This window comes from Epinephelus fuscoguttatus, linkage group LG11 (assembly GCF_011397635.1).
Source record: "Epinephelus fuscoguttatus linkage group LG11, E.fuscoguttatus.final_Chr_v1".
Classification (NCBI taxonomy): domain Eukaryota; kingdom Metazoa; phylum Chordata; class Actinopteri; order Perciformes; family Serranidae; genus Epinephelus; species Epinephelus fuscoguttatus.
This window is the reverse complement of record NC_064762.1, coordinates 32276180-32303149: the sequence shown is the minus strand read 5'-3', so window position 1 is coordinate 32303149 and position 26970 is coordinate 32276180. Positions and strand designations below refer to the sequence as shown.

The following is a 26970-nucleotide window of genomic DNA, read 5'->3' as shown; positions in this document are numbered from 1 at the left end:
GCTTTAATGGGGAGAGTAAACATGTTGGAAGTGATTTTTTCCCATCAGCTTTTCATTCCTTCCACCATCTGCCACCAGCAGAAAGTCTGCGAGCTTTAGCTCTGTTTGCTCTGGAAGAACAGCGACCTCTCCGGTACTGAAAAGTACTTCTGCAGATTTTCTTCCACATCCAACCTGCTGGATCTTGATATAAAATGCAGTGTGGAGGATTTAAGAAGGCACTTTACCAATGTTTTCTTTGTGTGTGTGTGTGTGTGTTGGCACTAACACACAGAAGGTTCATCTATCAGTCATCCAACATCCAGAAGTGATAAACTGCACTCACAATTTATTTTGGCTTTTATCACAAGTGAAAAGCTGCTGCAGGCAGACAGTCCTCCCAGTGATGCTTTTGTTTGTTTTCCACAAAATTACGAAATGATTGTGATGCTGATGTACAGATGTAGAACATTTAATCTGGGAGAAGAAAAGGGAATAAATGCAGTAAGCAGAAGGATAAAGTGTCGCCGGGATCTGTCAGACACATGTCCGTTTATAGAGAGTGTAACTGACAGGCAGGCCGACGTCAACTGACACTCACAGAGACGGACAAAGACAAGAAGCAGCTTTTAATTCATCTGCCCCGGCTCCTCTCTCCTCAGATGAAAGAGGAGAAATAAACATTAGCGTGGGAGGGTTTGAAATCGAGGCGAGTGGCTTGGCATTCAGATGGTGTGTGCTGCGGCCGAGCTGCCAGCAGAACAATCGCAGGCTTTGGAGCAACTGGGTTCAGGCTAAATGCAGACAGGGACTTGGCTTGAGCGGCTGTCACTCTGTCTGTCTGTCACTCTGTCAGTCTCGGTCATTATATTTCTAAAAATGACTGTTTGTCGCTGACTTTATGTGGGAAAAATTTTAATGTGTTAATGCCTTCTGCTTCTTTGTTATGATATTAAATGATGTCCAGTTTTTTTTTTTGCAGAAAATCATGTTGCAGTGAAGCTGACCTTTGACCTTTTGGATATAAAATGTCATCACTTCATAATTACATCTTATTAGACATACATTTGTGTGAAATTTTGTCACAATTACAATAAAATTTCGTGAGTTATGGCCAAAAAGGTGTTTTGCATAATGACCTCTGACACTTGACCACCAAAATCTAATAATTTCATCCCTAAGTCCAAGTGGAAGTTTGTGCCAAATAATTCCTTCAAGGTGTTTCCGAGATATCCTGATCAGGACTTAGGGATGGACATCTCAAAAACATGATGCCTCCAGCTATGGCTGTCACCGACAAGGAGGCATAAAAACATTTTCACATTTTGGCAAACTTAAACTTTTTTGTGTGTGTGTTTTTTTTTTATGGAATACTGCAAAAATAGTTGGCAACTGATTTTCTGTTGACCCTTTTGTGAAGGTGAGCACTGTTGGCATTCAGCTGTGGGAGAGAGAGGTGTCAGGATGACTCATGAGAGCAGTGCCAGGTGAGTTGATTAGCACAGCTGGTGCTCATTGTCTAATCTGACTCTCCCGTTTAAATGCAGTGGGGTGCTGGATGTCAGATGACTCCCTCACACCAGAGACAGATAGCCACGCCGGCTTACATTTCCTGTGTGATGGAGAGTACTGTCTGCTGAACTGTCTTGGAAGTTTTGGAGCAACTGCAATTTGTGCGCCGGAGAAGCTGAGCAGCTTGAGGTACATGGTTAAGGGTCATGTATTTGTGTTAAAGCATGTCTGAGCAGTCATGATAAAAAGAACGTCGTTAGTAAGTGGACTGTTGTCCCAGTGTTTACTGTAGTGCTGATGAACTTACACTGGCAGCAAGACGTGCTACACTTTTAAAATGATTAACCACTGACTGCTTCGCCTCTATAAATGATTTTTAACTGGTTTAAAAGGTAGATGAGAGTAAGGGCAAATCTTAAATATTCTGCAATTTTTCTTTAGAATATATAAATATTCTGCAAGTTTATTTTATGACATCTCAAACACTGTATGACATCATGTGTTTTTGCACTTCATTGTTCACCCTCTGATAAAGTTGCTGCCTGTTTTCCTCACTAAAATACTTTAACACCAGATTGAACAGCAGACTTTCCCTTGGTCCGCACCATTACCACACAGACGTACAACTGAGGTGTGCCAAGCCCGTGGAGTCAGCACACCATTTAAAATGTGTCTCAGTGCTCAGTAGCTTAGCACGGAGAGCGGGCATTCCATATACAAAGGCAGTGTCCTTGCTGCAGCAGCCACGGGTTCCATTCTAGCCTGTGGCCCTTTGCTTCATGTCAACCTCCATCTCTCATTTGGGGCTGTTTGTACTTTTCATGGCTAATAGCATACAATATCAGCTGATTAAACATGTCAAGAATAAATGCCTCCTCTGCGCATATTTCTGTGCTATTCATTAAGTCTGCGACTTTGCCTTAAAACTTCATCAAAGTTAAACTCTATGCCATGCAGAGACACAAATTTGCTTTGCCCTGACAGCTTGTTTTATTCACCCATTTGCTCGCATAGAATGGACATGAAAGGAAGGTGAATGTTCACCAATGCTAGTTTTGTGCATATGTGATCTTGCCCATAGCCCTTAATAGTAGATACAGTACATGATGCTACTACAACTGACAAGGGAATACCAAAAGATTAATATACAGCAGAGCAGCCTTTTTTTCTGTGGCATTGATATTTCATCAACGATTAATGACACAATAAACCTTGATCGCTATGACAGATGTATGCTTTGTTTGAAGGGGAACACTACCTAAATTAAGAATTCCAGTATGTTATTTTCTATGGCCTAGGAAATTTCAGTCAGTTTTTGTGAACATGAGCTACACTCTCAAACCCAGAAACCAAAGAAGTAAGTCTCAAACTTGCCTGATTTTGTGGACCCACAGATTGTTTGTTTTCTCTTTTATACCCAAATGGGCTTTATTCTATTGTAGTGCTCCCAGTTGTGAAACTGAAAATGTAGCAAAATACTCAGAACATTCCTATGGGTATTCTCAGTTTCATCTGGAATATCCTTCATCATCCATTGTCTGTGAAGCAGCTCTGGACTTTATACCCTATGACATCACAAATTTGAGATTTAGCACTCTAGCTCTGGGAGAGACTTATCTATCTTTACTAATATTTGTGGTCTGAATTTGAACATTGGAATATAATGTATGAATTTTGAAAATGAGCAGAGTTCCCCTTTAAATTGATGCTTTCTCCCACAAGCAAATGTTACCCCCTCCATTTAGAGCTATTCTGCTCCCTTGACGCTCGTCATCACGTGTCACTGGATCGTGAGAGGTCCCTGGTTCAAAGTTTCAAGCCTGTGTCACCTCTGACTACACCCAGCATCACTGATGATGTTTGCTCTGTCGCACCTGTAACCACACTCACCAGTGAGGGTGCAGTGCACCACGCCAGTACAGCAATGTCACAGAAATATCAAATGTCATAATTAATTTTTTGGATTTATTACTTTATTCTCATGCTTTGTATCTATTCTATATCCCTGGGATTTTAACTGTAAAAACAGACCTGTTTTACAACAAATTAAGTGTTGCTACCAATAGTTACTATTTAATGATTACATATAATTATATTAGCCTCATTTTTGACCGTTTCCATTCTTACTGTGGATACATTTTGTATTCTCTCTCACTCAGCGATGTCCTCAACTAAACTCCTCAGATGTGTCACACTAACTTCTGCTAAAAGGTCGCTTGGTATACCTCCTGGAGTGAGTATTATATTCTCATCACTGATCGCCCGGTGGTATGTGATTGTGTCTCTGCCCTCCCGTCTCATCATCTTCATCACTCTGAGGATTAAGTTATTAGCTGCATTGAACCCTTCATGAAAGAGAAGCATGGTCTGATGGGAGATTTGTTTAGGTATCTGTTCACTGCAGCTCTGAGCCCGAGGTACCTTTTAATACCTGAGGCTCTGTCTCGGCATGGAGCACTGAGCCGTGAAAAATGGTATAATGCTCAGCCCAACTCCTCCCCCTCAGTAACGCTTCACAGGTTCACATTTATCTTGTTAAGCCGGAGGAGACTGGTAAAAGCTGTGAATGGTCCGAGCTGCCTGTCTGGTTGTAGACGCTTCATTTCTTGCACTTGACTTCATTTCGGTCACCGACTCACACCACCTGGTCAAAAGTTAATCCCTTTACAAAAATCATGGCTTGTAACTTTAACTTTTTATTCTGGATCCTTCACTTAGAGACATTCACCAAAAGTGGTTGAAATTCTTAATTTAAGAGTTAATCATTGACATTTCATGCAACTGGATTTTTTTATTGAGTTGTTACGCTGAATTTTTGCAGTGAAAATGTCATTGTAACTGTTGCATTCTTTCTGAATAAGGTTTCACTTTGCTTGAGTCAACAAAGCTGAGTTGTTTGATGATGTTTTTAAGTTTGGAAAAAAGTTTTAATTTACCCAAAATTCATAGCAAATTTGCCATACTTAAAAAGGTCAATAACTAGACAACTTTGTGCAACAGAATTTAGACATCTCTCTCAAGTCTGACTACACTTTAAAACTAGAGTGTGGGACTTGTACGTATTAATTAATGTCTTACATTCAAGCCTTTGCCAAACAACTTCACATAATTTTTATTAAGCCTATCGCTGCCAGGGAAAGCTCTCTGTATTTTGTCATTATCCTGAAGTTTTTGTGTCGGGTGTCATTGGTAGCATTTCTGCGACAAAGCAGCTAGGATTATGGTAGAAGCTGTGGTGGAAAATCCTAGAGTGGATGCTCCAGACAAAATAGAATCCCGGCATTCAGAGGAAGAATTAAAGTCAAAACTAGAGTTATCGCCTCACGCTTGTATGCCTCTGTGAACCAGTCAAGTTGCAATTACAGTTTTCATCCATGTCTGTCAAGACTCTGATGTAGTCATGACAGTAGACAATGCTGCAAATATGGATGTTGCTGCAAAGAAGCTACAAATTCTAAAATATGGATGCCTCTCACACATCTTCCCCTGTCAGCAATGGAGATCTGTACAATCAGCAAAGTTTCAAGGTGGGTACCCACAAGCAGTGTCACCAATTCAGTATCTGACCAACTATCTCCCCTTCTGTTCCTTGTAATGCCACTGAATAATGGCCAGAAAAGTGTTTTGCAGAACATTACGATGTCGTAGTGAAGTTGAGCTTTGACCTTTTGGATGTGAAATGTCATCACTTCATCATTTTTCACAATTGTACGAAATTTTGTCATAATTTGAGAATGAATTCTTGAGTTATTGCCAAAAACACGTTTTATGAGGTCAATGTGACCTTTGATGTTTGACACCAAGTTCGAATCAGTTCATTGTTGAACCTAAATTTGTGGACATTCCATCAAAGCCTTATTAAGATATTTCCTTCATGAGACGGACACGAGGTCATAGTGACCTTTGAACACCCAAAATCTAATCAGTTCATTGTTGAGTCCAAGTGGACATTTGTGCCAAATCTGAAGAAATTTCAAGGTGTTCTTGAGATATCATATTCACAAGAATGAGACAGACAAAGGCACAGATGAATAGATGGACGGTGGCATAAAAAAGTTGAAGGGAGCCCTCTTGGGGACAGGAGAGATGCAACAAGCTCACCTGCAGACATGCAATATACCACACCTTGACAGTATGTATGAAATTACTCTCAATACCAGGGAGGGAAGACACAAATTCCACAATCCATCTTTAATCTAAGACACAGAAAAAGTCCCACATCTAAAGACCAATGTGTTTATGGCTATTGTGGTCATAGAGGCAGGTGAGACACACATAATCATACACATGAGGATAACAGCACACTCTTTTCGTCGGTCTCTCCTCAGAGACGTTCAGGGTGTCATTTTCAGTTGTTTGCACAAAAAGTGATGTGCAGGTGTACAGTGCAGCTGTATGAGGAAAGATGACGGAGAGCTTAAGATCTCTGCTTAAAGTCTACTTGATTGTTGGACTCACTTCAAAGCTGACACCTTTACTTCCCCTGCTTCTAGATGGCACACACATCTGCGGACCTTAATTGTGTTAAGTTGCTGCTACTTTTCTTGCCTATAGGTGGTGAAGACTGAACAGAAAAACTGCTGCATCCTGAAATCTGCTAACAATCTTATATTAACTAATAAATGAAGGTTAACCAAAGGACCTTGGAGCCTTCATTGAAAAAAGTAAGAACGAAGCATGATGTGAGGTTGAGGACACTGAGTACAAAACTGTGAACTTCAGGGTGTGTGCTGAGTGTTTTGTTGCAGCAGGAGGAGAGCGCCATATGTGCTCCAACATGCCAGTTGTCACATTTAATTTAACACAGTACATGTAAATTAGGCTTCTCACAGTTTGGCATGTGGCACCATCAGTAACAGGAGAGAATTTTAATGTACATACAGAAGCTCTGAAGCCTAGTGACAGAAACACCAGGCTATGTCCTTGATTTAAATCCCTCCTGGACAGAGGAAGTGTCCACAAAACAGTTCAACTAAAACATATCTATATCTTAAAACAGAGTTGATACAAAATGAACAAACTTAACACTGCCATGTTTACAGGCCCACACCTCCTCTTGCCTGGCTAAGCTCTTTCATTTCACCGCACTGTTCTAAATAGGATCCATTAATAATATTAGAGGATGTATTCTATCAGCATAATTTGTGATCCCTTTTAAGTTGCAGCGAACCATAGAGGTCACCTTCAGTGAGAGAGCCTGTAAACAGGAATCCCCTTTCTCTTTTAGAGGTACTGAGGCAGAGAAAATATCAAAATGTGACACAAAATGTGTTGGTATTTGTGTCTACTTGTAGTAGACTTTGTGTGACTACAGAACACTGCCAAGATCACAAGGATATTTTAAGGTTAGTGGTGAAGTTAAGGAATAAAGGGAGATTATATCCAAAGAAGTGCTTATTATTTTCTTTTCCATTGGATTTATGGTACAAAGTCGTACTGAAGCACTGTTGACAGGTGAGAGACTTTATATTTTAGGGTCCATTTTGTTATTTGGTAGTATATTTTTTTCAGTATCAGTATCCTTCTCAGAGTTCAAGTATCCTTCTCTGTGAACATGATTAAAACACCTTTTAAAAAACATGTTCAATTCTGCCAGTCATTGAAAGTGCACACGCTCTTCTATGTCTGCATTGGACATTTGATTCAGTATTGCTGAGACATGCAAGAAAAGTACTGATCACATCAAAATATTGAGCTCACAATTAAAGCTAATCACAAATGTACCCACAAAATGGCCTGCTGTTAGATAAATCAAAAATCACAATAATCTGCCTTAAAAAAATCTGTAAACCAAACACAAAACTGGTGTTAAGCCAAAATAGTCCACACAAATGTTCCACTAAAACAAAGGTGCTGACCAAATTATCCATAAAGAGGAAACCTAGCTAAATGAACAAAACTCACACAAAGCCGTCTGAGCTGTAGCACTTACCTCCAATGCTTAGTTTCTCATCTATCCAACCAAGATCCTACCATATGTTTAGCCGGCTTCAGCCATACCAGACTCAAAGCATGTCAACACATAGTGTCTTGCATTTCAAAACAAAGACACAAATATTAATACAAGTATTTATGTCCATTCACAGGTTTTGGAACCTCCAAATCAAAAACTTATTTCTGTGGTCACTATTATCTATGAAGGAAGCTACCAGTAGAAGTATTAGGGTCTAAAGCAAAGTAGGTACACTGACTGACATGCATAACCAGTCAAAAACATTTGTGGTGGTTAACTAATAATGGTTAACCATTGACATCCCTAATACCGTATACACTGGTGTCAGGATGTCGGGAAAGGTATGAAAGTAGGAAAGAATACATATCGCCCAAGCCTACAGTGTACATTCTAAATATAAACAACCTTCCACTAATATTAAGTCACCTCTATGAACTTTTCAAATCAAACCAATTTCACAGCATCCGGGCGCTTCACTGAAAGTCCAGATGGCTCACCACTTTATTCATAATAACTGCTGGCAAAAACATGCATATTTGCTCCGGTGTTTATCAGCAACAGTCTTTCTGGACAATAAGAGGAGAAGGAGAGTCAGCCAGCTGTTCTCACGCTGCTAACCAGCTCCTCTGAGCCTCCTTTCACTTTACTGTATATTCTGATGTCAGCTGAAGTGAGTAAGTGACTGCTCGTCTCTCCGGACAGTGATAACTAGACAAGCAATACATCAACCATCTGCTCTGCCTGTGTGTGTATGTGTGTATGCATGTACTGTATGTGTGTGTGTGTGTGTGTGTGTGTGTGTGTGTGCTTACTCATGCCCTCTGTATATGCATCCCTGTGGATCAGAGCTGGTAAGCTTTCAAGTGCTGATAAGTCAACATGTCAAATATTTGTATGCTGTTAGAGGGCATGACTCTGTATGCAGTGGTTCCCAAAGGGGCGAGTCAGGGCTCCTCTGAGGGGCGGTGCCATAAAATTGCAGAGTTCTTGTTTAATTTTTTATAACAATTCCTAAATCTTTGAATAGTTTTAGTTGTAAAGACAATCTCAGCACAAGTTCCACTTAGCAGCTGTCTTACAGCTTTCAATCACATCACACAATCTTCCTCAAAACATTATACAGCTCAAAAAAGTCACAAAGTTTCTTGTTTTATCTTATTTTATGCTGGAAAATCCAAAGGGGCTTGGTTTATGAAGGTTGGTGTTTTAATCAGTTATTATAAATGCTTTTTAAATCTTTGTTTCATCAACTAATTCATGAATCATCGTATTCTTTCAGCACTATTAGTGTGTCATGGTGGGTGCTGCAAGTGTGTGCTCATATATAGTTTTAGTTCAATTTGGTTTATTTGACATTATGAGAAGGAAGACACTGAGTCCCAATGTCTACAATAAAGCCAACAAAGTCCAAGTCTTATTTCCAATATGATCCCAGATGACTGGGAAACATCATACTACCAACACATGAACACAATAAATACCTAGATCACAAATAAAAACATAACTTTTTTTTTTTTTAAACAAAGTGCGATAAACTTACAACACACCAAATTAGCCATTAGACGCCATGTGACCTTCTTTGTAAAATCTGTAGTGAATGTGCTCGATGTTTCAGCATTTGTGTGTGTGTGTGTGTGTGTGTGTGTGTGTGTGTGTGTGTGTGTGTGTGTGTGTAAAAAGGCCTCTTACTTGATGACTGTTCCTTTGGCGCCCCCTGCTGTTGTGAGCATGACCCTGGACGTGAGGCTGACTCTCAGGTCTTCCTCCTCCAGGCCCAGCAGCTCGGCACAGTACTCCAGCGTCTGACTTGACTGGTTCTTGATGGCACAGCCACCTGGAAGAGAAAAGGAGGGTGAACATCTTCGTCAGGTCAGAATGTTTGAAAAATGGAAACCACACCCATATTTATACATAATGCGCACCAATAGGCTGACAAGCTCTATAATGGCATGTGTGGTTTACTATCCAAACCCCTCACAATGATAAAACAATTGACAATAAGGAATTCAATTAAATATATACATAGTAAAAAATAACGTAAAGAAAAAAACCCTAACACTAAAGCCATACTGTTACTGTTGTTGCCTGCATCTCCTTTCAACAGATAAGACTTTTATTTTGAAATTGAGGAGGGGAAAAACTGATATTTTTTTAACTTCCTTTGGAAAGTTTGCAGAAATTTGCTGACCCTTGAAAGAATGTGGACAGATCAAAGACTGTGTATAAAGATTGCGTCTCCACTGTACTTCCTCCGACTATACAATAATGAAGCCAAAATACCACTGATACAGCTGCTGCCATCTTGCACTTGTGAAGACATTCAGAGCCAGATTCTGCACAGTAGCAGTCAGGAAGTGGAGCCATGGTATCAAGTTCCTGCCCATAGACCTGTCCTACCCAATCGTGAGCAGCGTCACTGATGGCGAACACACCAATTGGTGCACACAGCTGTCAATCACGATGTCAAACCCCCTTTTTATAGCATCACATAACTGAAAATTAAACTTATCAGAAAAACGAGCATTGGACAAACAGCACCGGGATATGAACGACCTAAAATGACAGAAACCACCTTTGGGAAGTATTTATTTGACAAGTATTTTGATTTTTCAGTTTGGCCCAGGTCCCATTCGCTAACATGGAGGCGGCGTGGTTTATGACCTATACTGCAGCCAGTCATCACGGAGCTATCAAGATGTTTTGGCTTCACTTTTGGGAAGCTGTCACCACGTCCATCTTTATATACAGCCATTGGGACAAATCTGAACTCCTTGAAAAGATGGAAGTTCAAACAGGCAAAATCAAAATCATATTAAGTTAGGTTTTTTGAAAAGTCTTTAAATGTCCTCTGGGATTTAGTAACGATGAACTGATGTCACCTGATATTTAGTTAGCAGTGTGATCAAACAGCAGAAAATGTCTTTGAGTTTTATTTCTGCCCTTTCTGGGTGGAGGTGATATTTCCAGCACCGTCTGCCAACATATTCAATAAACATACAAGTCAAGTAGGTCACAGAAACTGTTCTCAGGTATGAAGTGTCTCTGATGGAGTGGTGACCTGACCAGGTCGTCTCTCTCATCTATACTGCAGCAAAGCTCTTACAACGTGCCAAAAGGATCAAGTGGGTGTAAAATATGAATGAAGTAATCCTTTAAATCCCCCGCATTTCTGCAACAACATGCACTTCCATGATGACAAATTGACAAACCAGGCCTACCTGCGCACTTCTTAAAAGGTGAGGGCAATGCATAGCACTCATTAAGTATGGAGCCGGTGAGAGGAACACCCACGTGCTGTGAACTATGCAGGTCCAGGGAGAGATGAACAGAGGACACAAGGAACTGGGTGGGCTGGAGGGAACTCTATTCAAACAGCAAGGTGAAAGGAGCTTTTTTTTTTAAATGTGGAATTTTATCATGTCGTCTTCAGGGTTTTAGTTAAACATGGTAAGAGATGACATTAGAGATTTTTTGTTGTTTGTTTGTTCAATTTTACCATTTTCTACTTTAAGAAAAGACAAGAACACATCAACACTAGCTTTCTAATAATTGCAGGTGACTATAGCTGTGCCATAACTATAACAAACTCCAGTTACATGCTAACATGCAGTACTAATTTATCAGATTCTGATAAACTAACTGAGCTCACACTTACATTACTACAATCCTAAACACTATAGGAGTATATGTGTGATGTATATCAATAAGATGGCCTACATGAACAGCTTTGTGCCTATAAATCTTGTGCTTGTTGGTATCAACACATCACAGCATTAGAGGAATGTCTCTGATCAATGTCACAATCAATAGCTCCTGGAAACTCGGCTAATATCAAATCAGTGTCTGGACTGCATGTGGACCCTGTGCTCCAAGTACACATTAGAATGGAGCCAAGCACTCAGACCTAATTCCCACTTAATTAAGCTTCATTACTTCCAGCCTCCTCTCAGATTCCTCAGTTTACTCTAAAATAAATTGAGCTCTGACTGTCAGCACTGTCCTTCATGTGCCAAAGGTCCACAGATTTATGAGAGGACACCGACAATTTTGACAATGAACCAATACAAGTACATTCAGATCAGTTTGACCTCTGAGTCGTCAGTTTGCTGAGACAGTAGGAGTTTATAATATCCAAAATGCTGCAATGCACAGAACACATGCAGAGATGAATCTGCTAATTAATCTGTTCATAATGTTCAAAGAACTGAGTTGTCAAAAAATATTCTGCTGAGCCAGATGACGCTTCTGGGACAGGATATGGGGGCAGAAAGTAAAGTGTCTTTTTACAAACCTTTTCAACCCTGGAAAACCATCAGTTGGTCGATCATTACAAATACCTGCTGTGCAGACAAGCTTTATTCAAACACTCTGAACTCAGCATATAAATTCTATAGTTAGACATCTAGAACATGTTTATTTGATGCCTTTGGTTTGAACACTCACTATAAGTAAGCTGAGCATCTTCAATGACCTCTCCCAGCACCTGGGGCCCAGGCTCAGGGATGCCTAAGCCAGAGCCTCTGTGTGAAGTCACTGTTATTAACTTTGTATTTCTTGTCAAAGAGCTTCGTCATCATGTCAATAACAGAGCCCCTTCTGTGAGGATTCTGTGGGAAGAAACAACAGCTTGTTGTACCTGCCCCAGGAAGGGATGGGGGTGCCTTTTAAGCATCTGGCATTTGTGTCAACAACAGTACTTTCATTCAACCACAAATGAAGGAGGCCACTGTTTATCGTGTGAGGAAAACCAATCAATCAATTACATCTCCAGTCTTGCAGTGCAACACAGAACAGGTTTACATTAACCCTCACTAACTAATATGAATATGAATATGAATGTTAACTAGAGTTACCACCTCGCAGTTGTATGCTTCCATGCAACAGTCAAGCTGCAGTTACATTTAACATCAATGTCTATGAAAACATGGGTGCTCCACACATATCTTCCCCCCCAGCAGCCCAGAAGATCTATACAATCAGCACAGTTTCAAGGTGGACACCCAGGATTAGTGTCACCAATTCAGTATCTGACCAAATGTCTCCCCTTCTGTTCCTGAGATATGATGTTGAGTAATGGCCAGAAAAGTGTTTTTGACGAACATTTTGATGTCACAGTGGAGCTGACCTTTGACCTTTAGGATATAAAGTATCCCCACTTCATTATTTTATCCTGTTGGACATCTGTGTGAATTTTTGTCATAATTACTGTATTAATTCTTGAGTTATGCCCAAAAACATGTTACAGTGACCTTAGACCTCTGGCCACCATATTTGAATTAGCTCATTCTTGAGTCAAGGTCCAGGACATTTGTGGCAAATTTGAAGAAATTCCCTCAAGGTGTTTCTGAGATATCGCTTTCACGAGAATGAGATGGATGCAAAGTCACAAGGACCTTGACTTTGGGTGGACAACCTGAAAACACAATGCTTCTGGCCACACTCATCACTGGCACGGATGTATAAAAACTGGCCCATATTTGAACTCAATACTGACCACTGATGTAAAGTATAAGATACTGTAAAAATTGTGTTCAATTAGTAATCTGCTAACTAGGCTTTTCTGGAGTTTTACAGTACCTGAAAACATAAACATATATTAATAAAATGTGTCTTGTGAGGACTTTTTCCAGAACATTATTCAAAAAAGCACTTACTTTACATATTGTCCTTGGTTTATCTGCCTGCAGTAAAAATATAAGTTGACAAATCAACAGGTGGTTAAAGTATTTTTGCAAGTACTTCCTCCGATTCTCAAAAATGCACGTCTTAACATTCAAACAAAATGTGATATTCATCCATCAGGCCACTGTCATTACAGAAATTACAAAACTTTTTCATTCCTTTCCAGACCTTTGTATCTTCCTGTTATTTAAGGAATTCTTCTATTAGAAACTATATGACTACAAATACCCTGGGCATTCCTCATTTTTTAACAAAGCAGATCCTTATTATAACTTAGTCTTCTTTAAATTCACTATACAAGTCACAATATGTAAAGAGGACAAACCTGTTAGATCACAGCAGAATGAGCTGGTTGTTAGAAAACAGTCCCTGGGACGTGGTAGAGCAGGCGCCCTATGTATAAGGCTGTTGCTGCAGTGGCCCGGGTTCGACTCCAGCCTGCGGCCCTTTGCTGCATGTCACTCCCTCCCTCCCTCTCTCTCTCTCTCTCTCTCCCCCCTTCACACTTGTCTGTCCTATCCATTAAAGGCTAAAAATGCCCTGAAAAATATCTAAAAAAAAAAAAAAAAAGACACAAATCATAAATGTGTAGTAAGTAATTTCAGTCCTCCTAGAGTCACTGACAGCTCTCTGCAAACATCTGCAGTCTTGGGAGTCTTTCTTGGATCCGATTTCAGGTGTTTCTAGATCGTCCCCTTCTTATTTCTCTTTCTGTGGGCTGCCTGGAGCCCTGTCTACACTTTCTGATCACGTCTCCTACTGTGCACTGATTCTCTGTCACAGGTCAGTGTTTCTGATGAGTCCAGCCATCAGAGCTGTGACATTCTTCGAAAGGCAGCTATTTATAGAAGGTCTGTATTTTCAAGTCTCTGCTCTATACAATTGTCGTTAAATGGGCTTATCTTGGTTTGTGATCTCAACTTATTTGACTTATTTTTACAAACTAAGAAAAGATGTTCTAGCCAAAAATAAATGAATAAATAAATATTCTTTAAGCGCTCCCTAAATCACACCCTCCAGAGACCTCTATCCAAACTGTAAGCCAAGCCCGCCTCAAACACTGGATGACTGCCTCCTCTGACTGAACACACTCTTCTCACTTGCTGTAAAACACGCTTCATGATAGCCACCTGCTGTGAGAACCAGTCCATTTAATAGGCACCCCGCTGTGTATCCTCTTCTTCCCTGCGGAGGGAGAAAACGACTGGGAGGAACCGAGAGCTGAGGAACTTCTCTGCTGAAGTTCAAAGCATCAGTCGATGTTCATGAAAACTGAGCCTCCCTGGAGGTTTTAGTCTGAGCCGCTGTAGAAAATGAGGCGTGAGATGGGGTGGAGCGTCTGAGACAACCGTGCTGCAATATGCCACTTGAAATGTAGAGAATATAATACTTGAAAAGACAGCTCGGATAATTATTGTATGACATTTGTAATTATGCAATTAATGAAAATATTTTCAAGATATGTGAGTCATGAGCTGCCTGTAATGATTCCTTAGAGCATTAATTACAAATGAAAAACAAAGGCTGACGAGGCGCACGAATGCCACATATTATAAAAGCATTTGTCATTGACCACAGTGAGACTGATCTGAGAAGAAGATGGAGGCTGAATATTACAGCGATCAATCAAAGTGCAGAGTCGATGAGATCAAAATGGCATCTGCCTGTTAGGAGCCAAACTGGTCCAGAGTCAAGAAGCCAGTGAGATGGATGGTTTCTGACACGGAGCAATCACAGAACTCTGCAGGCTGAAAACTCTGATGATAAACTCTCCTCTCCATTTAACCTATGGTCTGAGTTCAAACAACACAGTGGGTGAAGGTTTATATTAACCTGATCAGGTGGGATCAGTGTATCTGGTGTAAATTTTATTTACTTATTGTTTATTTCACAGGGTAAGTACAAATTAATAAACCTTTTACCAAAAAGGAATTTTACATGGACAGATGTTTCATGATCAACGTAAAATGCACATTACTTAAAACAAGTTTTGAAATTATAAGTGTGCTTGCAGAGAAATTTAGAAAACAAGATATTATTGAAAATTATTAGACGAGAGGTCAACTCCATCTGCGTTCTTTTCCAGGTTTTTTAAATGGAAGTCCACTCAGCCTTTAGTAAAAAGCAGTGACGTAGTTTAGAGCACTCATTATGATAACAACTCAAAGGGTTAGTTTGGGTTTTCTGAAGCAGGGTTGTATTAGATTCGTATTAAAAGTTAGTGTATTACCCACAGCAGATGGCGGTCAGATCGCCCCGAGTTTGGAGAAGCAGACAGGAGTACCGCAATGAAAGCTACGCAATGTACTGCTGTAGATGGCGGCAGCAACAAAATGTATTCCCGCCACGTAAAAATAATCAGTATAAGTTTGAGTGTATGCTGTGTTATATTTATATCATTATTATTATATTTAAACTGCTTTACTGCAAAAACAGTAATTTTACCTCGCAGAACAGAGGAGCTGCTGGTCTACCACTGCCTCGATCAGTTAGTTTGTTTGTGTTATTGTGTCATTTTCAGATCCAGAGTGTCTGGGGTTTATTTGAAGTCACGTCATCATGCAGAAATCTCTGTCAGGTCATGTAGAAAAACATTTTTTAGAAGAGACTGGGAAAATACCACTGACGCTAAAACATTAATACTTCAACCAGAATTTGAATGTTCAGATTTAAATACATACTGTAATGCACGAGTGAATGGTAGCTACCTGGCTGAACTACTGTGGCTCGCATGCTTGCGGTGTTCATACAGACAGGGTTGCTGCTAGGCACTGCTGCAGAGCTGCCTGCTGCTGCTGTGTATTTCCAGAATAAAAGACGGTACTCCAGTCATGTATGGAGCCATGTAAGCCACTGCATTGTCAACAACAATGCAAATATTTTATTCTGTCCATTGAAATGTTGTCAGAGGGCTTTTATTTTAAAAAAGAAACAGGGAGTGTTGAGTTAAAAATAAATATTTATATTTTTTCATGTCTTTAAGTGATCTAGACATTAAACTTTGAAAGATGGTACAATGTCATTATGATCATCAGAAGACTATTTTCACTGCCTACCTTTTGCTGAAAATTATGCACATCATTCAGAAAAAATAGGCCAGACCCCTATTCTCTAGATGTTCCACAGCTTAGCAGCAGCCTTGGCCTTGCCTGAGCAGTGCTGCTCACGCAGGCAGTGTGGCCCGGGCATAAGTAACACTACTGGGAACTAGCTACACATTGATATAAAAGAAAAACAAAGAATGAATAAATGATCTGCTATTTAAATTGAGCACGAACAAAGTGGCTATTCAGGGCTGATACTCATATTTGAGAGTTAAAAAATGATAATATACCACCTGATATTACATCATACATACAACATGATATTTTGGCTATTCTTTTTAAAGGACCATCACAAAGATAATTACTAAGTAGGACATTCTCATTAAAGAACCACAAGTTAAACTCTTCTACATCTGCTGTTTCTTCAAATGTACATGCACACAAGTCAGTCACACTTGTGTCTGTGAATTAAAACATCCAGACTCAAGTGTAAAATCACAAAATAACCAAGGAATCATTTCACTGTAAATGTCACCTTGAGGAACTGATCCCATTTTCCCCTTTCTTCAGCTAGTATAAATGACCTTCTGTATGTAATATACTTTCAGTCACACTGGCTGATCAAAAGGAAGCCACAGCTTTACACTAAAGTCACACAGATGAACTCAGTAAACTGTCATCCCGGCCATTTAGGGTTCGATTCCCATCCCTGTGGATTAAACTATATGAGATGCTCTTGCTTTTCTGCAGTTTACCTTTGTGGATGTTGAAACAAGTTAAGAGTAAATGAACTAATATCTAACTATGAGCATAGCCTTGAACCAGTTTCCTGCCACTGGTTCACATGACTCAGGAGGCTGAGTTTCATTCCACAGAGTCATTAAAACGGTTGCATGAATGTGATGATGAACATGTCACAGTACATTAACCAGTAACATCTTCACTTCTGAACTCTTCAATATACTCTAACAAAAGCCTCTAATGATGCCTTTGAGGTCCTGTGTCCTTGTCAGAATGAGCAGTTTGCATTTTGTTAACGTCCAGACACACCAAACCGACATCAAAGAACTACTTTAGTGGTGACAAAGGGTGACTGTTGCGTTGCCTGTGTCTCTGCCAAAAAGTTTCACGTGAACACACCACAAAGACCAACAACCCACAAGCGAACTCGTTTTGCATCTGTGTGATAGGAAATAACATGCTATACCAGCAGGCAGTTGTAGTCTGTATTCATCATTTAAAAAGGCTATCGGGACAGATTCAAGATGCTAGATGCTGGATCAGAATTTTATTGTTGTGCCAGTTTACAAAGCAACATTGGATTGGATCACCTTGAAGCAGATACAAACTTTTCAGAGGCTGTTCTCACAACAGTTCATATGTTTTCCAGCAAAAAGTAATGCGTCCATGGATAGGTCACTAAAATCTGGACATCTTCCGTGGAGTTGTGTTTTTGAAACCATGTGGACTTCAGGTGGACATTGTAAGATACGTCCTCACCATGTTTCTTTTCCTAAACCTAACTTAAAATAATTTTACTTGCCTAAACCTGACCTCCTTATCCTTACACTATTTACGTAACTATATGCTATGGTCATATCGTAATTCGTGGGGTTCTGATTCGTAGGATATAATACGGACAGTTTTATGAGCATACGCTAACTTTTCAACATTACTCATTTTAGATAACCAGTGCTCTAAATAGAATTTGATATCACAATATAGGCTACAAGCTATATAAAGAACAACAGGTAAAATAGCCAGCGTAAGGTCATTTTAAGTATCTTTAAGTTTAACTTTTATTCATCACTTTGTATTAATAACAATGACACAGTTGAAAGCAGTTTCTAACAACAGCATCTCTAATGCTGTTTTCTGTCTCTTCATATAAACTGATAATCTCAAACATTTTCAATTAAAAAAATATCTGTTAACTTGGTGTCTGTGTCAACATTTACACACACTGAAACAGACATACATGCTGTGGTAACCCTTTTATCTCGCCAGGTGCAGAACTCATTAAACGTGCTGATATGAATAAATTCACCAGCCTGGTTTCAAGCCTCGTCTGCCAACACACACACTGTTTATCACCACAGGTGCTGCCATTAACAACGAAACGGAGAACTTTGAAAATGTAACTTTAAATATTTTTTGTAAGATGTGGCTATTTGGTGAATTATTTTATGGGGGACAAAATCCTTTCTTTTTAACTTTACTGTACTGAAAGGCTTATAGCCTAATGTCTACTTTATCACCATAATGGTTAAACAAATCAAATACAAAATAGGAATATATGTATGTATATTTGCGTAATTTAAAGTTTTATTCAATTTTGTTCCTGTAATTCACCCTTCTGCTGGGATCAGGACCCTCCTAATTTGGGGAACTGCCCATTGGTGTGACAGCCCATTGGTCCGACATCCCATTGTTCTGACCATATTAAACCCATTGTTCCGAAGTCCTGTTGTTGCGAAATCATCATGATGCCCTGTGGTTAAGGTCTGGTTAGGTTTAGGCACAAAAAAACACTTGGTTAGGGTCAGGAAAAGATCATGCTGTGGGTTAAAATGAAAAAGAAAGTGACAAACACATAAGCCGTGAGCCTGCTTCGCCTCAAGCCTTTCCCAGCTGACCCAGAGCCGGTCGCGGCGCACCGTCAAGGTCGAAATACGCCCACCGGGAGCCGTTCACCACCGCGGACCATCGGACTAATGGGATGTCGGACCAATGGGCTGTCGGACCAATGACATGGACCTCCTGATTTGTTAAATCAGAATCCCAATCTGATTTAACAGTTTTGAACAACACATACTGTAGATCTGATGCAGAATAAACCCAAGACTGGATTATGTGATCTAATCCTGTTTCACAATCCTTTTTTCTTTTGAACAGCCCATTTTCAAGATTTGATCCAAGCCAATTGCTGAAATCGGATCAGATTACTTCTTCACAGCTGGGCCTTTGACCATCATGTATGTTTTTACAGATGTGTCACTGCAGCTCACCTGAAGTGCTTCCAGCCTCCTCAAAGTCGATATTGCCGAGGTGCAGCACGCCGGCCACCACCCTGAACAGGTCTAGCTTCTCCGTGTCGTCCAGGCCGATCTTCTTCATCGCCACAGACATCCTGGTGAAGTCTCCGTGGTCGTCCAGCAGCGGGTCCTTCAGAGGGCCCGACTTCAGGTGCTGAGAAACAACACACCAGACAGTTAGTGACCGCTGACAGCCTCTTCCTTCTACCTTCATTCATTACATCACCTACTTATTTAGCTTCCTTTCCTCTAACATACCAATTTACCTTTTTTACCAGCTTTCAGCCTATTTGCATTTATTCTGACTATTCAACTTTACTTTCATCCTTCCCTCTCTCTACCTGTTCTCTTTGTGCACTTCCTTTTTTCTGTGGCAAATGGGTCAATATGAAATATGTTTGTGTTATTTAAAGAAAGAAAAGTGCTGCTTTGTTAAACTGCCATTAAAAAAATGAAGTATATCAGAAATCAGACTGACCTTTAGTGTCTGACTATCCATAAGAATAATTTCATTTTATCTTAAACTAATCTCTGACTGCACTGTAATTGTTTTTCTGCAGTAACTCAGAACAACAAATACTGGGCACGTATAGCTATTTTTCATTGAATATACTGCACAGAGGAACTCTAAAGAGCAGAGTAAGCAGTGCATGAAAAATCTAAATTTGTAGCAGAGAGAAGGCAAAGATAGTGAAGTAGGAAACACACACACACACACACACACACACACACGCACGCACACGCACACATACACGCACGCACACTTGAATAACCCACTCATGAATGTCACAGTCTGATGATATCCGCAGGCTAAACTAGATGCCATCCACTCCGTGTCCCCTGTGATTGAATTAAGTAGAAAGTGAATTCTTCTGCTTAGTTGATTCCACTATTTAATTTGGTTCTCATTGGATTTTCAATTAGCGTTTTCAAGTCGAATAAAGTAAATCAACAGCAAGTAGGTAACTTTGGCTGCAGACCAAAGTTCTGGTGAATCTGTGTTGTGGCCACCAAGTTAACAGCTCTAAAAAACACTCTGTAAAATACATATATTATTTAGGTTTACATGAGGAGAAGATGAATTATGAATAAATGCCATTTAAATTCAGATAAACTGGACTGAGACACATGAAAACCTGTCAGGAAAACTGTACTTTTTTTTCTTTTTTTAAATTTAGGGATTAGGATTTGAAACAGTCAACAAAGAGCAAGGATTTATGGGTAAGTGGGGACAGCCAGCAGCACCTCATATTTCAACAAAACATGGTCTGGACTGAAGGTGAATTATATCAAAGAGCACACTGACCCACAGGCACACTTTGTGATGTTTCAGGGGACTTAGTGAAATTGCAAGTGGCCATAGCCAAAAAAATGCATGTAGGGATTTAAATATCTATAATTTTACATTAACACAGATAATAAAGAGACAATAATATCTGCCTTGTTGTGTCCTCTTTTGACAGAATGAGACACTAACAAGATAACTTTTTGTAGTCTTTTTATTCACTTATAAAAGTAAAGTAAGTCCTTGCATTGGAACTGGTTTTAGCTAACGCCCATTGGTGCATTTGTTAATCCAATCTGAGACTCTACACTAAAACACATTGCTGATCATTGAATTTCTACGTGAGTTAACAAATGGGTAACTTAGGCACATTCACTGTGCTTGCCACCTTTCTGCTCCATCTGCTCAGATTAAGTGCCAAGAGTATGCTCGGCCTCTCTGAGAGTGTGGTGCTCCGAATATCCGACGATATGTATATTCTAACAGTGCACTGAAATTATGGTCCAGCTTGTGCCAGATGGCACCCAGACACTCGGAGTGATTATTTACGAATGCAACCCATAAGCTATAAGTTAAGATTCACATTAGACACCATGACTCATCTCTGAAGAAATGCTTACAGGTAGGATCTGTGTCTGGTTTACTGTTGGGTTTGCGCAAATTCAGGTTCCTGGTATCCTGATTAATTTTCATATAAACAAAGCCTCTGTTGTACACATTAAATTTACTCTAGATTTTTTTTTTTTGTGAATCCCTAACCTTAAAGTTTAAGCTGTGCCTGTGCAATGACCAACATGCAGGTTTTAGTTGTATTGTTGAGTCTTTGTTTTGTTTCTGTGTTTCACTCTGTCGAACACTTCAGTGCATCATTACTCTGATCAAGGAATTTATGTTTTTGTTAGCTCTTTTGCTAGCTGCGTATTTAAACTTCCCAAAAAGATCTTAATGAAATCTGGTAGAAAGTTTAGGCCATAGGCCAAAAAATAAAAACTGTTTGTCCTGACGTTTTTCTGCCCCCCAGTGGACAAAAATATAGAATGCATCTTTAATGCAGCATTTTTCAAAATTTTTGCTAGTTGCTTATGAAGTAATGTGCTTCAGTTAAAAAAATATACATCAGTATTGCATTATTGTCTAGCAAAATATGCATGTTGATGTTGATGCTGATCACAGATGCAGATTAAGATGTCTAAGCATTTCTATTGCTATAACGACAAATGTAAATGAGAATATTTGGCTGTGGAGGTGTAGGCGGAACTGTTCTGTAATTAGTTGAGTTTACAGAATAATGTGTTATTTCACCCTACATAAACACTAAAACTTGTTCAGTCCTCTGAGGCAGCAAAAAATCCTTATAAATTAAAAACAACAACTGCCTTCTGCATACTGAAATGTTGTACAAGTACTGATCTAGTGGTCACTAATACAGAATTACCAATAAACTGGATCTTGAGCTTATAAACATGTTTTGTGAAGAAACCATTTCCAAAAAAATAAAATGTAAACATCAATACATGAGGACTTTTCAAATATTAAATCAGAGTTTTGTGTCTGCTGTACTTTTGAAACTGGTCGATTGTCTGATAGGCTACAACAAAACAGGTAGTGGACACAAGAGGTTGGGGTACATATACTGCTGCACTGTGACATTCTGAGATACACAAAAGCAATCCTAAGAGATTTCAGTTCGATTGAAACGCTCTACATTTTCTACACAGCTGAGGAAAGTAAGAAACCATACAAAGCACTCCAGAGGTGAAAGAAAGATAAAAATCAGCATGCATTATAAAAAACCCAGACACTCAGAGAGGATGTGAACGCAGCGGTAAGGCTGCCCAACATCCACATCAGTATCAAGATGAAAAAGAGTCCCTTAGAAACAGGGCAGAAGAGCACCGAATCACCTTGTCATCCTGTGTGACACGAGACGGAGCAGTGAGGACACATACAGCACATCATTTATCAGTGATTACAACAAAGACCACCTGCGACTATGCAAATAATCCTTTTGTGTGGTTGTTTTAAATCACCTGAAGCACCAGGCGGGAACACCACCTTTTGTCCTATATGTGAAGCTCCAAATCCACAAATCTATTTTCTTAAAGTTTAATCTTCCCCAAATCTGAGGTTATTTCAAAGTGAATGTTAGGTACTTCTCTCTGATCCTGGATTTTACTGGATATTATCTGAGCTGTCCCAGTACAAGTTAAGACAGAGAGCTGAGGGTTGTTTGCAAAAGCTATTTCACAGGAGTCTCTGCCAACTTGGGAAATAAAGCAAAAAGGATTTTACTTAACCATACTTTTCTAAGGCCATTTCCCAGGACAAAAGTTAGAGTCAACTGTTTGTGTGCTTCCTTGGTACAAAACAAGAGTCCCATTCAAACACCATCAGGTGGTGCAACAGTGGTGCCCAGGCCTGCAGTGAGTAGAACAAAGGATATGGGATCAATTTGTTGCTGGTGTCCTGCACGCTGTTTGCTATTTCTTTGTTTTTAGTTTTCCAAAAAGGCCTCATTACTGTTATTTCTTTCAACTTCTTTGTTGCCTTTCTGAATGTCTTCACAGTTTGACACTTTCACCTCTAACGCTGTTGTAATGAAATAAGAAAGGGGAGCTTGTCTAACTTTTCATTTTCATTTAAAACTTGGTTGTTGTTTCCTTACCAAGAAACTGTCATTACATGTATTTGTGGTGCTTTCCATTCATACTGGGAAGTCAGAATTTCCGAGTTCCCAGTCGGAAATTTCAACTGGAACGCCCCCTGAAGTCAGAATCCAATATGGCTGTTGCTACAGTACTATTATAAGTTAGTGTAAAAGGAGTTTGGTTTATTTACAATAGGCCTATTTTACTGCAACAAATGAGTGTAGAAAAGAGGACTAGTATATTAAGGAGTCACAGTCAAAAAAGATTAGGTAGACATTTCTTATAGACTGTAAAGCACCAGATTATTGCTGTTAAGTACATTAAATAAATCTCACATACCAAATATATCAATGTTGAAATTAAGACCTCATATATATTTACATTTAAAACAACTAAATGATCTGTCTGTTACAAGTCAAACTGACTTTAAGGCAATAAGCTTGTAATGCAGTTAGTACTTAACTTATTCCAAAAACACAATTTCTAAAAAACAAAGGAAATAAAAAAAATATTTAAAGTTGTTGCTGCTGAACACCTCCAGGTAGCTCTGCAGTTTATATCTTCACTTCATCAAGACTCTCAAAGATAACTGGCCTGTGAAAAGGCCACTAAACTGTTCTCTCCCTACTCCCATTTTAATTTTCTGAGCCATCAGGGTGAAATCCGCTCCTTAAACTTTATAGCTATGACCTCAATTAAAAGCATATTTCAGCTTTTTGCTTGACCGTTTCTTTTCAGACTCACTCCACCAGTGAGAGGCTGCTGTACAGTGTGTTTTTAAGTCACAATCACAGCTGTTGGCCCACTTGTGATATAATGAGTCATGAAAAATAGGAAACAGCATTTTCATAGTGTTGAAAAACTGTGATACTGTCTTCAGAAACCCCACAGATATATTTGAGGGGAATCACAAGCATATTCACAGAGCCCAGCTGTAACTGTTATAGTTTGTCTTTAATTTGATTAATGACAAATCAAGTAAGGAACATATTGTGTTATGTTAGATTACATTATGTATTTTATGTTATAATGCATTACATTACTCTAGATTACATTAGATCAGGACTGGGCAATATGTAGAAAATCAAATATCACAATATTGTTGACCAAATACCTTGATATCAGTATTCACTTTTGACTATTGGTGCGTTCACAAAATATTTACACAATACTATTTTTGATAAATAATCATCAGTAATGTGGATATAATGACTAAGTGGGTAAAGGCAAATAATAGAACAGCTTGTGTTCAAATAATTACATCACTTTACTGTAATGCAGCCTTTAAAACCAGGAAAAGGCACAATATTAGGATATTCAATATCTGAGGTGATATTTAGTCTCAATAATTGATGAAATATTAATATATTACCCAGCCCTACATTAGATTATGTTACAATATGTTATGTGTTAACTGTAAGAGGGCAGCAAATCATCTGAGAAAAATATGTTCCTTTGTGATGCATTAAATAACTTAAAGTTGCCATACATTATGTAACACATATACATCACTGTTACCTTGCATTGTGTTGCATTACATTACATAAGTTCTTATGGAAATACCTTCAGCAAAGATTATTTTTGTGTTACTTAATCCATTTTTATTTTTCTGTCTATCAAGTGTTTTAATGCTTGTCTAAAAGTTTGTTAGTAACTGTTAATGGCAAACATATTCTTATATATTATATCCTATATGTATTTGATGTATAAACGTTTGTGGTGAAAAATCAAGTAGGAAAAACTGACATGTTACATTATGTCACATTTCTTGTCATCTGTGTGTCAAAAACAAAAGGAGGAAGAAAAAGTTGTTAGGTAATGCGATGTCACTATATATGCAACTACCTGGAGTTAAGATGATTTTTGTCAAGCAACTTTTTTCTCCCACATATTGTGTGATGTTTGTACTCATGGTGGCTTTAGTTTGTTATTGTCTACAAACAACAAAATTACAGTTTGAATTCTCTGTTTCAGACAAAGTGAAGAATTTAATTATGAATCTATATGATTGGATTTATGAGTCTCAGCAGAATATTCTTCCATTTATCTGCCATCTTCAGCACCCATTTCTTGTCCATGTTCCTCTTAATGGTTATAATAATTAATAATGCTGCACTGCAGGGAATGCCATATACAGCCGCTGTAATGGAATACTTGTGCATAATTAATCAAAGGCTGAAGGCAAAGGAAGGAGCTCATTTCACATGATGAGGTTTTCTTATTAATGCGGTGCATTAGATGTCTTTGTGCTGCGCTAAGGCTCTCAGCCAGGCTGCTAATTAAAATGTTTGCTGTTTGAAAATAAGCATCTGAATTTATTCTCAAAATCATGACATTATATAAGCAGGCTAGAAACATAACAACACAAGTGAAATATCTTAGAGGGCCTTCTGTTGTTGAGTTAAGTTTCTTTAATGTGGTTGTAACATCATAATTGCACACATATACTCAAAGGTAGCTTTGCAAAGGCTTTATTGTCTGGGTTTTCCACCTCAGTTGCTTGAGGTCAGAGCATGAGTTTTCATTTTATTTGCCAACAAATTGTTGCAAATCAGGTCAAGTAGGGAACAAGCTCTAATAAAAACAATCCGCGAGCATATAGTCCTTCGTCACCATCTGCAAACCAAAGTTACTGCATGTGCCCCAGTTTTCCAATTTCTAGTGCAATGAACTGTGGGGTTAAAAGGGCAAAAGCTTCTTAAACAAACTGTGCATGAAAGAATCTGCAGTCTATAGTGTCTGATATTTCTGTGGTAAAGACTGTAATTCACTTTCCAAAAGTGGTTGGTACAGTCTTAATTTACATTGTAACACCTGCTAAGAGAGGTGGAAGAAGTACTCACAACATTTACTTGAGTAAAATGTTCAAGTACCACAGTGTAGCATTACTCTGTTACAAGTAAAAAGGTATTAGCATCAAAATATAATTTAAGTGCCAAATTAATAGTACTCATTATGCAGAATGGCCCATTTTAGAATCATATATATTATGTTACTGGATTATAATTACTGATGCATTAATGTGTTCATCACTCTAATGTTGCAGCTGGTATGGTGGAGCTCATTTTAATTACTTTATATACTGCTGGGTGGTTTGACCTTTAATATTACATCATGATTTATTGGTTGATTTATATTTTGCATTAATAATCTGAATCTGTACAGTAGCTAAGCTGTTAAATAAATATAGTAGAGTTAAAAGTACTAAATTTGCTTCTAAAATGTAGTTTAGTGGAAATACAAAGACTCATAAAATGACTCTAATAAAGTACAATTATCTTAAAATTGAGCTTAATTGCTGTACCTGAGTAAATATACCTACTTTCCACCACTGTCGACTAATACACACAGTGAGTCCATAAAATGTTTCATCTATATACACGATTGTAATTTACATATTTGTGGTCAGTCAGTGATGAGAAATCTCTAGAACTTTAAGTCTGACTGCCACAAATTTTTTTGTGGTTGAACCCTGTAGATAGAAGTGACCCCATGACCTTTAGTAATAGCTAAATCATCAGTATGTTGTCTTTTCCACCGAGAACTGCTGTAATATTGGGTGTAATTAACACAGCAGACTTGAGGTCACAAGCAGGTCTCTCAATTACAGTATAATCTTGCTTATTTCTGGCTTCAAATCATGTTGCTACTCTTGGGAGAATAAATTAACTGGTGTCAGCCAACAAGAAATAGGCTCAATTTGGATTCATTTGTCAGTGAGGACTCGTCGAAACACACGCAAACATTTATATTTCCTTACAAAGGGAAAAAATTCATTTGCTAGTTGAGGGACTACACTAAGTTGCCAAAGACTAAGACAGAAACAATAATC

General features: G+C 38.8%; 1 protein-coding gene across 6 annotated transcripts in view; it reads right to left on the bottom strand.

The window, feature by feature from the left end:
* The window catches only part of myo6a (myosin VIa), a 185631-nt gene that overhangs the window by 106869 nt on the left and 51792 nt on the right, over positions 1–26970 (bottom strand). For all 6 annotated transcript variants that reach the window (XM_049590924.1, XM_049590925.1, XM_049590926.1 and 3 more), the window contains exons 11-12: positions 19179–19359; positions 9134–9278 (exon numbers count right to left, since the gene is read on the bottom strand). In XM_049590924.1, the coding sequence (XP_049446881.1) occupies positions 9134–9278; positions 19179–19359 (326 nt within the window). The remainder of the gene's footprint in view (positions 1–9133; positions 9279–19178; positions 19360–26970) is intronic.